At 47.4% G+C, this 14192-nt stretch overlaps 1 protein-coding gene across 1 annotated transcript; it reads left to right on the plus strand.

The window, feature by feature from the left end:
* Positions 1-4960: 4960 nt before the first annotated feature.
* On the plus strand, positions 4961-13345 carry H3-3A (H3.3 histone A). Its single transcript, XM_072732701.1, has 4 exons — positions 4961-5096; positions 6518-6668; positions 8132-8285; positions 12678-13345. The coding sequence occupies exons 2-4, from the start codon at positions 6541-6543 to the stop codon at positions 12804-12806; spliced, it is 411 nt and encodes a 136-aa protein (XP_072588802.1). The 5' UTR covers positions 4961-5096; positions 6518-6540; the 3' UTR covers positions 12807-13345.
* Positions 13346-14192: the final 847 nt, after the last annotated feature.

The following is a 14192-nucleotide window of genomic DNA, read 5'->3' on the forward strand; positions in this document are numbered from 1 at the left end:
AAAAAAAAGATTTTATTTGTTCATAAGAGACACAGAAAGAAACAGAGATACAGGCAGAGGGAGAAGCAGATTCCCCAGAGGAGCCCGATGTGGAACTTGATCCCAAGACCCCAGAATCACGACCTGAGCCAAAGGCAGACACTCAAGAGCTGAGCCACCCAGGTGCCTCAAACATGGTTACTTTTTGTATATTCCTCTATTTATTAAGTGTCCGCCCTAGGCTAGGTACTGTGCAAGTTGATAGAGACGAAACAGTGTACAAAGCATCCAAGCCCTTGCTCTCATTAAGTTTACAGTCTAGTCGTGGGGGGTGGGGGGGACCACAAATCAGGAAACAAATCAACAAAATGCCAGCTTATAAGAGTTGCCATGAAGGAAATAAACCTGGAAATGCAACAGAGCACCATATGGGCAGTAGGGACAAGTAGACAAGGATGTGGGGTGCCACTCTGAGAAGTGACATTGGTGCTGAGGCCTCAGAACAGCCACAGTGGTCTTTCTGATGGGCCAGGAGGTAGGTCCCTTCAGCCCTAGGGACAAAGGCCCTAGTTGTGAGCAGCCTCATTTGGGTCTCCTTGGAGGGCAGCCTGAACAGCATGACCCCTGCTGCGTGGCCACCGAGGTGGCCCCACTCCCTGTTTTACATGCTATGCACATGAGATGAGCACAGCCAAGGAGGTGCTCTAGCCCCTAGATCCCTGCTTTAGTTGGGGCAGGGAACAGTGCCCATCACAGGCAAGGACACCGAGGAATACCCACGCCAGGGGCCCAGCAGCACTGGTGCAGCCCAAAATGCAGCTGGCCAGGGTTGAGGCCAAGGAGGCTCAACAGATATCCTAGCACAGACCTGCATTTCCATCTTTCTACAGGGCACTTGTCTCCATTCTAGTGCACAGACCCCTTTGGTGGTGACCCAGGCAGCCCTGGGGCGACTGCTCAGCAGCACGTGGGCATTCTACAGATTTGAGCTACATAATCATTTTTAAATACATGACCTTTCAAAAGTTTCACTGGACTCAAAATCAGTTCACAAGGAAGTACGAGATCACATTTGTCGATGAACAAAAGGGAAGATTTTTAAATATCGAACCTCAATGGGTATACTTTTTTGAATAGTCCAAGACAATCATTTTTGCATTCTTAACCACCTATTTGTGTGAACAGACTTTCTCAAGGATGAGACCATAAAGAATATGAAGAGATCTTCATTATAAAGTCCTGATCAGGAATAGACTACGGCCACCTCAAGCTTAAAACTTGACATAAAACATCCTGTTCACAGACACAAGCTCAGTGTTTTCAATTGAAACCTTTGAAAACATTTGGGAGTTTTACACTAGTTTAATATTTAATATCTTCCTTAAAATAGAATTTTTTATAGTGATTATGGAATATATACAAATGTAAAATGAAATTGTTAATGTCACCAAATCCCTGCTACTTCTCTTCACTGTCCCCTACAAATAGGATCACTTTCTAAGAGATGAGCGAGGTAGCCCCCTCTGAAAAGCTGCAGGACAACATTCAGCATGAAACAGAAGCGCCATGACCCGCAGGAGGGAAGGGCTTGACAGCCCCAAGGTGGCTGGGCTGAAGCACCAGGCCACAGGGAGGGCGGGAATGATGGCAGGTCCTGCAAAGCACCAATTGTATCCCGAGCAATGGGAGCCACTGAGTGGACTTAAGCAAGGACTTAATCTGATTTACCGCCTATGAATCTCATCTCGTGTGCTGTGGCAGAGAGGATGGAGTACAGAGTCGCAAAAGTGGAGAGAGGCCACATAGGACAGTACCGTGAGGCCCAGAGAGAAGGGAAGAGTAAGGAGGTCATCCCGAGGAGCTTTCCAGAAGGAGGAATAACAGGACCATGGTGGGAAGAAAGGGAGGTTGGAGGAGCATGCCAGTGCCTTCTGGTGTGAGCAGCAGGACAAATCATGATGTCCTTCACTGGGCAAGACTGGACAGAACCAGTTTTGGGGAGAGGACTGGGATCCAAAGCTCCAGGATGGATTTTTCAACAAAATGCAAATAACAAAGGACGCCTGGGTGGCTCAGCAGTTGAGCGTCTGCCTTTGGCTCAGGGCATTATCCCAGGATCCTGGGATCAGGTCCCACATCGGGCTTCCTGCATGAAGGCTGCTTCTCCCTCTGCCTGTGTCTCTGCCTCTCTATGTCTCTCATGAATAAATAAAATCTTTTAAAAAATGCAAATAACGACTCTACAAAGAGATTTAATAGGCCTATCAACCATTTATTTGGCTCCTACCCATACATACTGAAATATCTATACATGAAATGATGTAAAAAGTCTGGGATTAGCTTCAAAATAATTCAAGTGGGAGAGGCAGGGAAGTTAGTAGATGAATCGCAAGATTGGTCACGAATAGCTCATTTTTGAAGGTAGGTGATGGGTGCATTAGAATTAGACTATTCTACTTTTTGTTGTACTTTTGACAATTTCCACGGTGCTGGCTGTGAACACCTAGTGAGGAAGTAGAACAAATTAGAACAGCCTCCAAATTGGGGGGTGGAGTGGGGCGGCAATGCTAGACCAGTGGAAAGAAACAAGCCCACTGCTGTCCTAAACTTCACATTCTTTGGGGAAGAGACGGACAACAAATAAACAAATATGATCATTTAAATCAATGTGCTGAAGAAACAGGGTAATATGACAGTGTGCGTGGGGGTGGCACCAGAGTAGCCAGAAACAGCAGCTCCATGACAGCATCTGACTGCCTCAGGAGCCAAGCAGATATTAATAGTGGTGCTTTTAAAATCCTTCCCATTCTACTTTTTTTTTTTTTTTTTTTTTTTTTTTTTACTTTTACTTATAAACAAATCTAAATCAGTGGCTATAAGCATTCTATTCTAGGGAAAGTGTTTTAACTTAAAAGCTTTTCCTCCCCTGCCCCTCCCCCACCCGTTTTTTTTTTTTTACTCCAAATTTCGAGGCCATTATTAGTGCAAGAGTTTTACAAGTAGCGCCAACTCTGGGCTGACCCTGGCGCCCCTTTAGCATCCCGTTTTTGCCCTGGCATTTCTCCTGCCGGGTCATTAGGACCTGAAAGCCCTCTTCTCTGGGCCATAGCTTCCTACCAGTCTTCTGGCCCCACGGGACCTCCTTCCTCTCCCTAGTCCAGGTGCCACTTCCCTGAGCAAGGCAATGCTCCCAGAGGTCCTACGCCCCAGGAGGGCAGGATGGTCGCCTGTGTCCTTGACTATTCTACTCCCAACACCCGGACCTGTGCCTGGCACACAGTTGTCACTCAGGAAATATTCACTCACTGGGGATCCCTGGGTGGCGCAGCGGTTTGGCGCCTGCCTTTGGCCCAGGGCGCGATCCTGGAGACCCGGGATCGAATCCCACATCGGGCTCCCGGTGCACGGAGCCTGCTTCTCCCTCTGCCTGTGTCTCTGCCTCTCTCTCTCTCTCACCGTGTGCCTATCATAAATAAATAAATATTCACTCACTGAGATTTCCCGAGTTCACTAGGTAAATAAGCAGACGCCCAGCCAGGGCGCGGCGTCCCACCACTAGAAAGAGCCCTTGGTCTGTCTTCAAGGGATAAATATTCCTTCCATTTTATAGCCGCACACCTGAGTTGCTTCAGATAATCCGAGGCCAGAACTCTCTCGCCGGCCGTAGGCTTTCCCTTCCTTAGAAATCTCTTTCAAAGCCAAAAAACAGAAACTATGGAAAAATCTAGCACGCCGAGGGAGCATTTCTACCCAGGTCACTTTACATTTCTCGAAGAGACAACGAATGTAATTGAGGTAGGACAGCTTTCCCGGGTAAGTCCAACTACAAACATTTTGGTTTCCTGAAAACAAAACAAAAGCAAACACCAACAAAGCACGACAAGCCAAGTCTCGTGGGCGCGGATGACACAAGTCCGGGCGGGCAGCTCGGCCGGCCCCGAGCCTACGGGGCTCCCCGCTCCGGGGCGGCTGCAGGCGGCCCGGGCCCAGGGAGTCAGGGCGGACGCCGGAGGCGCGGAGCCCCGCGGCGGCTCCCGGGCCGGCCCCCGACTCAAGTGACCTTGGGCGACTCTTCCCCCGTCCGACCGCTCGGGACGCCGTCCGCGGCTGAGGTGCCGGCGCCGTGAGCGCCCCGCAGCGCCCCCGCCGTCCCCCGGAGCCGCGCACCGCGGCGGGACCATCCCGGGGCCGGGCGCCCACCCTGCCGGCGCCCCGAGGACGGGAGCCGGCCAGACCCCAGCGCCGCCCCGGCCGCGGGTGAGGCGGGCGGGCGCCGCGGCCCCGGAGGCCCCGGCGGTCCCGGCGCTGGGCTGGCGCGGCGGCGGCGGCGGCGGCGCATTGTTGTCGGGCGCGCCGAGCACAGCCATCTTGCGTCAGGCGTCCGGCCCCGGCCCCGCGCCGCCACCTGCGGGGAAAGTTGCGCGCGGGCGGGCCGCCTCCCCCGGGGCCGCCCCCGGCCGGCCGCGGCCTCGGGCCCGCACCCCCCAGCCCCCGCCGCCGCCGCCGCCGCCGCCGCCCGGGCCGCCCCCGCTCCCCACCCCAGCCCTCCCCCGCCGCCGCCCGCAGGCCAGGCGTTCACCGGCCGCGCCCGGGCCGCCGCCCCTCCCCCACCGCCCTGGGCGCCCCGACCCCGGGCTCCGGGCGAGGATGACGTGGGCGCGGGGGGGCTCGGGGGGGGCAGCGGGCCGGACGCTGGAGCCCGGCCGGGGGTGCGCGGGCGGGCTGGCAGGCGGGCTGGCGGGCGGGCGGGCGGCCGTCGCGGCGGGAGCCGTCGGCCCTCCGGCACGTCTTTTGTGTTTGTACACACTCGGCGCGAGGCGGCCGGGGGGGAGGGAGCGGGCGGCGCGCGGGGGAGGGGCGAGCGCGCGCCAGCGAACGGGCGCGCGGGGGGAGGGGCGGGGGCGGGGCGCGAGCGGGGGCCGGGGGCGGGGCCGAGCCTTCCCTCCATTGTTTGTGATTGGCTGGCGCGCGGCGCGGGGGCGGGGCGGCGTGTGTTGGGGGATAGCCTCGGTGTCAGCCATCTTTCAATTGTGTTCGCAGCCGCCGCCGCGCCGCCGTCGCTCGCCAACGCCAGCGCCGCCTCTAGCTCGCCGAGCTCCAGCCGAAGGAGAAGGGGGGTAAGTTTCCCCGTCCGCCCGCCTCCCCGGGACCGAGCCCCGCTCGCCGCCCGCCGCGGGTCGGGCCCTGGCGCGGCGGGGGCGGCCCCGCGGCACCCCCGGGCTCGGCCCGCAAACTTTTTGGCCCAGAAATGGAGGTGAGGAGCGAGTTTCCGTGGCCCCGAGGCGGCGGCGGCGGCGGCTCTCCCCGGCTCTCGCCGCCTAAGCCCCACAGCAGCCTCCGCCGCGGCGCCGAGCCGCTCTCCCTCCGCCCCGCGCCCCCGGCGCCTCTTTCTTCGGCGAAATGCCGCCCGCTGCCCCTTCCCGGGACCCCAGACCCTCACCACGATCCGCGCGGGCCCCTTAACTGCCGCCCCCGGGCCCCGGGCCGCGGTTTTCGGGCGGGAAAGGGCTGGAAATCGCCGCCGCTTCCCACCCCGGGGTAACTCGCTTCTCGCTGCCTCCCCACAGTTGTTGCTGAGCTTCACCATCTTGTCTCTCTTCTCTGGTCACCGACCATATTTTCTCCCCCGTTTCTCTCTTCCCCGTTTCACGGACGGGGGAACGTTTTTCGCAGAGGGACATTTTTCTCTCCTTTTTTGGAGAAGCGGAAACTTGATGCATTTGAAATGCAAAAAAAAACTTTTGCATTTTGGAGGGCGGCACGTGGCAGGGGATCGGGGCATTTTGGAGCGTTTCGGTGTGCGGTGCGTTCGGGAGGAATGGGCTCGGCGGCGCGATTGTTTCCATCTTGCCGGGCTGGGGAGCCGCGCGGGCGGCGGGCCGGGGCCGGGCCCCAAAGTTTCCGCGGGCCGGGCCGGCGGGGCCGGCGAGCCCTCGGGGGAGGTCGCGGCGGAGCCCCCGCGGGCTGGAGCGGGGCCGGGCCGGGCGGGCGGCCCGCGGCGCCCCGGGAGCCGTACAGACGGAAAGCGGGGCTGTTTGCGGATATTTACAGCGGTCTGCGCGCTGCCGGGCGCGCCGGGGGGCGGCCGCGGGGGGTGGGGGGACCTGGAAAACCCCCTCCCCCCGAAATTTGACTCGACCTTTCTGTGGTTTGTGGCTTCGTTGTTTTTTGACTTGTCGGTGGATTGGGTGTTTACAGACATTTCTAATTTCTGATTTAATTGAAGACATTGAAGCAGAGGCAGTTTGGGGTCTTTTTTGTTTTGCCGTTTGTCACTCAGATTTGGCATTTTGAGAGATGATTGGCCTTAATGCTAACAATCTTCTGGTACTACAGTTTGTTTCAAGAAGTCCTATTTGGGTGGTAGACGTAATCTGCACCCTTTCGAATTACATAACGTTACGGACATTGTTGGGTTTTGTTTGGGTTTTGGGGGGGTGGTGGTACTGGTAATTTCCAGATGGGGGGGGGCGCTTGTGGCAGGAAACTTGGGTGTTTGGTAGTCGGAGACATGATTTTCGTTTTTTAATGCTGGTAGGTAAGTAAGGAGGTCTCTGTACCATGGCTCGTACAAAGCAGACTGCCCGCAAATCGACCGGTGGTAAAGCACCGAGGAAGCAACTGGCTACAAAAGCCGCTCGCAAGAGTGCGCCCTCTACTGGAGGGGTGAAGAAACCTCATCGTTACAGGTATTTAAAAAAAAAAAGGAAATAGTGGGACAAAGTCTGTCCACGGAAGCAGTATTTATATAATATAACACAAGGGTGTATAATCAAACTTCTTGCTTGAGGGAAACTAATGTCTTTCCCCCTTTGAGTATTTGTTAAAACTTGGAAGAAAAAGTGTGTGTGTGTGTGTGTGTGTGTGTGTGTGAATTTAGTGTTGGGTTTTAGGAACGTTTTATTTTGAAACTGCCGAAAGGAGACCTATTGAATCACTAATAACGTTCGTGGGATAGAGTAACATTTTATTTCGTTTGTTATGTTAGTGGTATATATTTTTTAAATCGTAAAGTGTTTTAAATAAACATTTCTGAGGACACTGTCACTTTTAGTGAAACGACAGGTTTTAATATTAATTTTATTTTCCCAGTAACCAAGATGGGGGACGTCTTATTTGAGTAAAGTTCTCATCCCTCGTTTACTTGAATTGGTTTATTTCCTTGTTATTAGCACAGGGTGGGTTTTGAACTACCCTAAACAGTGCTGTTAAGAGCATCTGCCATTAGAGGGCAGAAGTTGTTCATACTTAATCTCTTTGAATGACTTTATAGTTACTCTAAAAAGCTCCTTCAATGGAAGAAAATAAGTCAGACTTGAGGTACTTTTTTTTTTTTTTTTTTGCCAACAGTTACTTAGTAAAAACAAAAACACTCAGTCTTCCACGTGGAAGATACACTGCACAATCATGAGTACTCAGGTGGGATCATTCCCGAGTGATGAGCAGTAGTCTAATAAATGCACTCTGGGGAATCCAACTTAAATAAATAGACCACAATAGTATTTTTATTTTTAAGATTTATTTATTTATTTATGATAGAGAGAGAGAGAGAGAGGCAGAGACACAGGCAGAGGGAGAAGCAGGCTCCATGCCTGGAGCCCGACACGGGACTCAATCCCAGGACTCTAGGATCGCGCCCTGGGCCAAAGGCAGGCTCCAAACTGCTGAGCCACCCAGGGATCCCCTACAATAGTATTTTTAAACGAGGTTCATTGGGTGGTGTTGGTAGGTCTTTCAGAAGAATTGAGGGTGCGGGTGGGAGTGAGTGTGATGCCAAATTGAGAAGAGTCTGAATTGAGGCTTTATTGTTAATGGCGCAACACTCTCCCAAATAACGATAACAGAAGTTACTGCCATATCTGTTATAGATGAAGATGAACGGGACTTGAATGAATTCCCTGCCCAGACTCTACTTTAATACCATACTTTTTGGTTTAAAGGTACCGTTACTCTTGATAGGCTTGAATATTCACATCATATTATATAAATTGATAAGTGAAACTTTTATAGAAGCTAAAGAAAACATGGAGGGTCTATTTTTTGGATATTAACTGCATTTCTTTAAAGCTAACCACTTATCCTTTTACGTTTTTTATATGTTTTGGTACCATTACTTTAACGTGGGTTTTTTGTTGTGTTGTTTTGTTTGAAGGCCTGGTACTGTGGCACTCCGTGAAATTAGACGTTATCAGAAGTCCACTGAACTTCTGATCCGCAAACTTCCTTTCCAGCGTCTGGTGCGAGAAATTGCTCAGGACTTCAAAACAGATCTGCGCTTCCAGAGTGCAGCTATTGGTGCTTTGCAGGTAAAATGGTGGGTGGGAAAGGCTCTGCTGGGTACCAAGAACAATTCTAAATCTTTATGTTGCTTATATAATTATCAGAGGCCTGTAAGGTAATACCTGTACTTCACTGTTGAGGTATCAGAAAGACTACATTGTTCAAGGTCATATATACAGAAATGTCATTTGATCCCATTTGGGTCCCAGAGTCCTAATAATGAACCCGTTTGATGCCAAAGCCAAGTGCACGTTCTTATATGCCTTTTTTTTTTTTTAAGTTTTAAACGTTGCTTTGAGAACAATGCTTAAAGGGGGAAAGAACCCTCTTGTTCATCGTGCTGCAGGATGGTACAAAGACAATGAGACTAAAGGTCTGTATTGGTAATCAGCTCTAAACAGTGACCACTGGAAAAGGAATGTAGGATGAATGTCTTAACTGGCTCCGAGGGAGCAGGTGCAAGGAGAGAGAGCAGTGTCTGGGATGGGCGTAGGCTGTATTAAAGAATTGTGTATGAGGTCAGAGGAAGCACAGGGGTAGTTAGGATTGGATTGGCGATAGGAAGAAAAGGTTTGCTGAAAGATTAAATGGTATGTGTTAAGGGACAGGGATTTCAAGACTTGTAGTTAGCTAAAGAGGATTATGGATTTCCACTTAAATGGGAAGCTTTTGAGTTTAATCTTAGCACCTGTGCATCAGAACTCTGAGAAATAGTTTTAGAGGTAATTATGTATCTGAAATATTTGTGTTTTGAGCCAAGATTAAAAATGCCCACAAGGAAGATACTTGATTGGCTGAAAGGATATATTTAACGTCATAAGTTAGTAAAGTGTAACCTATTTTATGTAGTGCTTGGCATTCTTTAGATCAGTGACCGTTCAAGGTATGGATGGGAAGGCTGCCACATCCATCAGAGCAGTGGGATGAAAGTGATTACAAATGCAGATTGCTAGGCACTGCGGACCTGCACTGGAATCTCTGGTGGGGAGAGGGTCCACAGTCTACATATACACTCCATTGGAGGATTCTCAAGGCTGCTGTTGCTGTGCTGTTGCTCTCTCTGTGAGGAAGATTGGATAGGTGGATTCTCCACTGAAGTGTAATTGGTTGAGCTGTTTCTATGGTTAGTCTGAGCCTCTTTTGATTGGTGCATTCCAGGAGTAGGCATCCATTAAATTCTCAATGAATGGAAATTAATGAAATTTCAAACTACTAAAATTTTCCAGTAGTTACTTAACTATTTTCTGTTTTAATATCCTGAAGTCTCATAGATTACTACAATTACAAATCACATTTCTTCCACTGTATTTTTAACTGTGGAGACATCACTGAGCTTGACAAGCATTTGGTACAGAGCTGCTAGTTTTGTTTTCTAGTTAGCCTGACTCTCCTTCAAGAACATGCTATACTTGGAAGTCCCACATGTTTCAGTTTACCTGTCAGTGATGGGGCCTTATAAATTGAAGTGACTAAACAATCTGGGTAGAGGACTATTGTCTTAATTCACGATGTAAATTTACATCGTCAATGTGATTATGGGGTGTGTTTTACATTAGTGAGTGTGATAGTGTGGGTTTTAAGTAAAATGTTTGCCTCTGCTCCCCAAGGTACTCTGGCAGTTCCAAAGTTCTTTATTGGAAAGAGGAACCTTGGTTTGCAGCTTTTTACGTGTTTGCTCTTTTTATACATCTCAGGTCTCTTTAAGATGTGGAGATGGAGAATTTGTTAATGGAAATAAGGTAATAGAGAGCCATTAAATAAAACTCCAGAAGTCAGTGAATTTTTGGCTTTAGAATTATACAGTTTACAAGTTTCAGAAGGGGGCGAAGTACAGGAATGGGGGAGAGAAATTAGTCTGTATGATAATCAGAAGTTGACAAACTTAAAATTCAGCCTTTGCCTTTAACATCTGAGAGTTTGGACTAAGGTGTCCTTGTGTGAAAAACTCAGACCTTGATGTTTTGAAATGGTGGAAGAACCAGACCTTGAATATACTCAAAATGTCATAAATTAGTATTTACTTCCAATTGGGAGATGTTTTTTAACCATTATCTTAAAATTATGGTGTTTTGGGGGGTGGCTATAAGTTTACGTGGCGTTCTCTAATTCCCATTACAGCCTTAGTGTTTAGGAGACTTTAGGACCTGTGTGACAGAATTAGAAATAGGGGTCATGATCCAATCCCCCTGTGAGTACCGAATACTCCCCTAGAACTGACCAGGCACAAGCTTGTAAAACCACCAGTAGCCAGGTTCTAGGATGGTAGTGAGAGCTGCAGGCTGCTACATGCCACATCAGACCAGGACCAGGTGCCTATAGATCATGGTCTTAAAAGGTCTCAGGATCATGGGGCCTGTGGTTGGCTTGTCCACAAATAGAGCAGCTCATAGTGCTCCATTTTGCAAAAGCATTCCAGATGTGCACAGTTGTGAGATGAGGCTGGGTGAAACAAGACTAAACCCGTATCTTTTTTTTTTTTTTTTTTTAACCCATATCTTTCCTGAGGAACATCAGTCGTAGGATCTGATGTCTGTTGTGAACCTGTAAGAGTAGGCTGCAGTATGCTATATTTAAGAATGAGTCCCTGGATAAGGTGTTCTGCTTTTAATAAACATTCTTTGGAATGTTTGCATGGAAATGCTGCAAACTTAGAGTTAGATTTAAGGGGGGAAAAAACTATCTGTTGAATATCTACCCAGAGCAAGGCATTCTGAGTACAAAATGAGACTATTGAATCTCTCTACCCCTCACCCTGCTCCCATACTCTCTTAAAAATATATATATGTGTATATATATATATACACACACACACAAAAATACTATTATATATAAGACTCTATTAAGTAATTGGCATTAAAAGGTGGCAGGTGTAGAGGCCAGTGAGTACCAAGGAGTTAAACCATTTGAAATAATTGTTGCTGTGTTAATGCTATGAAAAGCAAATCTCAGGTTTTTTTTGTAAAAAGCAAATCTGCCTGTTCCTATCTACACGTCTTGTATATCATTAGCATACCTGGCTTAAATTGTTCAAGTATTTTGATATGTGTTGTTTTTAGTTTTATCATTGCCTAAGGATTCCAAAATGGAAAAGTTTTATTAGGATAAAAATAGCAAGTATAAAAATCTTTTTTCTAAGTATCTTCAACAGAGAAGTAACTTCCCTGTGGGGGAGGAGACAGGGCCAGATAACCTCTCATTTCATGCTCTTTGTCCACTAAAACAGTTGGGCTGAGGACTGGGCTAGGAACCCAGTTTCTTCATTCCAGAATGAGTAAGCAGATGTTACAGCTTCTAGTAAAGGGTGCTTCAGCTTTTCACAGCTGTAAGAGAGACTAACAATTTGAGTTGAGTTAATTATAAGTAGAAGCCCCTCTTTTTCCTCTTCACCTGCCAAATGTCCGTGGACAGACCCTACAGCTGGTGGTTTTGTGAATGCTGGTAGGGGCTAAGAGGATGCCTTCAAAGAATCTTGAAATGTAATGGAAAAAAACTAAAGGGACCAATATTAATACTAGAAGGTAAAAAGTTATTAGAGATTGGGATGCAGAGGAAGGCACCCTTTGAAGGGGGCATGTCTAGGCCAAATAGGTCCAATCTGTAAGGAATAAGACACTGATCTGATCTAGTATATTCTGGGACCCGTAGTCCTCACGTGATCAAACAAGTGTAAAAGGAAGGGTAGATGGGGCCATGTCGTGGGAGCCTGTGGATTATTGGCAAGGCAGAGGTTCAAGCAGGTACGGGAGTGTGAATGGGATTCAGAATAAGGAGGTCACTGGTGAGGGAGTGTTATTTTGGATTGGATACATGGTTCGATTTATCATTGAAAGGATGAGAATGTTAGAGTTGAGATGGGATTTCTTGGATTCAGTTGTAGGTCGTTAGGACATTTCAGTTTATAAGAAATTGCATATTAAACATTAGGAAAAAAACAACTTTCTTCATAATGAAGTAATTTGACTTTTGTGTAATTGGATAAAGATTTCCAAACTGGAGCTTTCCACTGTTGTAAACTGCCTTTCAACTTTGTCCCACTGGTGTTTGAGTAGAAGCATTTGGTAAAATAGTCAACATCACCTGAAGTAGGTTTTCAGAGGGTTCAGAAACTTCATCTTTTTAAAAATTTATTTATTTATTTATTTATTTATTTATTTATTTATTTATTTATTTATTTATTTATTTGCGAGAGACACAGAGAGGCAGAAACATTGGCAGAGGGAGAAGCAGGCTCCTCACAGGGAGCCCCCAATGTGGGACTTGATCCCTAGACCCGGGATCACACTCCAAGCTAAAAGCAGACACTCAGCCACTGAGCCACCCCGGTGACCCAAAACCTCATCATTTTATAACTGATGCAGAGGCATCTATACTGTTGGTAATTACACCATTAATAATATCTTTTTCTCTGTTCTTTGCAGGAGGCAAGTGAGGCCTATCTGGTGGGCCTCTTTGAAGACACCAACCTGTGTGCTATCCATGCCAAACGTGTCACAATTATGCCAAAAGACATCCAGCTAGCACGCCGCATACGTGGAGAACGTGCTTAAGAATCCACTATGATGGAAAACATTTCATTCTTTAAAAAAAAAAAAAAAAAAAATTTTTTTTTTTTTCTCTTCTTCCTGTTATTGGTAGTTCTCTGAACGTTAGATATTTTTTTTCCATGGGGTCAAAAGGTACCTAAGTATATGATTGCAAGTGGAAAAATAGGGGACAGAAATCAGGTATTGGCAGTTTTTCCATTTTCATTTGTGTGTGGATTTTTAATATAAATGCGGGGACATAAAGCATTAATGCAAGTCAAAATGTTTCAGTGAACACGTTTCAGCAGTTCAACTTTATAACAATTATAAATAAACCTGTTAAATTTTTCTGGACAATGCCAGCATTTGGATTTTTTTAAAACAAGTAAATTTCTTATTGATGGCAACTAAATGGTGTTTGTAGCATTTTTATCATACAGTAGATTCCATCCATTCACTATACTTTTCTAACTGAGTTGTCCTACATGCAAGTACATGTTTTTAATGTTGTCTGTCTTCTGTGCTGTTCCTGTAAGTTTGCTATTAAAATACATTAAACTATACCTGCTTTTGGTCTTTATTATCCACCTTAGCTGTGAAGTTAAGTCACTTGAAATTTTCGTATTAAAAATAATTTGAGTGTTATCAAGTGTTTTGTCACTTTATATCTGAGACAGGGCTGCTGAGATGGGGAAAGGAGAAGTTTTGTATGGGAAGGAAACAAAGTTGCTGGTTTTCCTCCTGACAAAATGTGCCCAGAGTAGAGGCACCTGGCCGGCTCTATCAGAGCATGGGGACACCCTTGATCTCGGGGTCATGAGTTCGAGCCCCACATTGCAGATAGAGATTACTTAAGAACTTTTAAAAGTAAAATTTGTGGAGTAAATCTCAACTCTTTGGATATGTTGTATTCTAAACCAATATTTCACAAACCCAGCTGGCTAACAGAATCACCTGGAAATAGTTGAATCTTCATAAGTAGCAAAAGTACATTTTTATAAATATTACTATGCTATTAAACTTTGAATGTTTAATAGTAACTTTTTTTTTTTTTTTTTAAGATTTTATTTATTCATGAGAGAGGCAGAGAAAGGCAGAGGAAAAGCAAGCCTGCAGGGAGCCCAACATGGGTCTCCAGGATCATGCCCAGGCTGAGGGCGGAGCTAAACCGCTGGGCCACCAGGGCTGCCCTTAATGGTAATTTAAATGCAAATGTAACAGTCTTAAGCTCAAAAGTGAGTGCTTTGGAGATCTGGCTCTTTTCAAGATGCTGTGTATTAACCCTGAAGTTATTAATCAAGCACCAATGGTTGATTCTTAGCACTGTTTTATTCAGCATTGGAATGATGAGTGGGAGATGAGGGTAATAAGCCTTCTAAAGCCTATAACACATCCCTAATGTACTGACGT

Source organism: Vulpes vulpes, chromosome 13 (genome assembly GCF_048418805.1).
Source record: "Vulpes vulpes isolate BD-2025 chromosome 13, VulVul3, whole genome shotgun sequence".
Classification (NCBI taxonomy): domain Eukaryota; kingdom Metazoa; phylum Chordata; class Mammalia; order Carnivora; family Canidae; genus Vulpes; species Vulpes vulpes.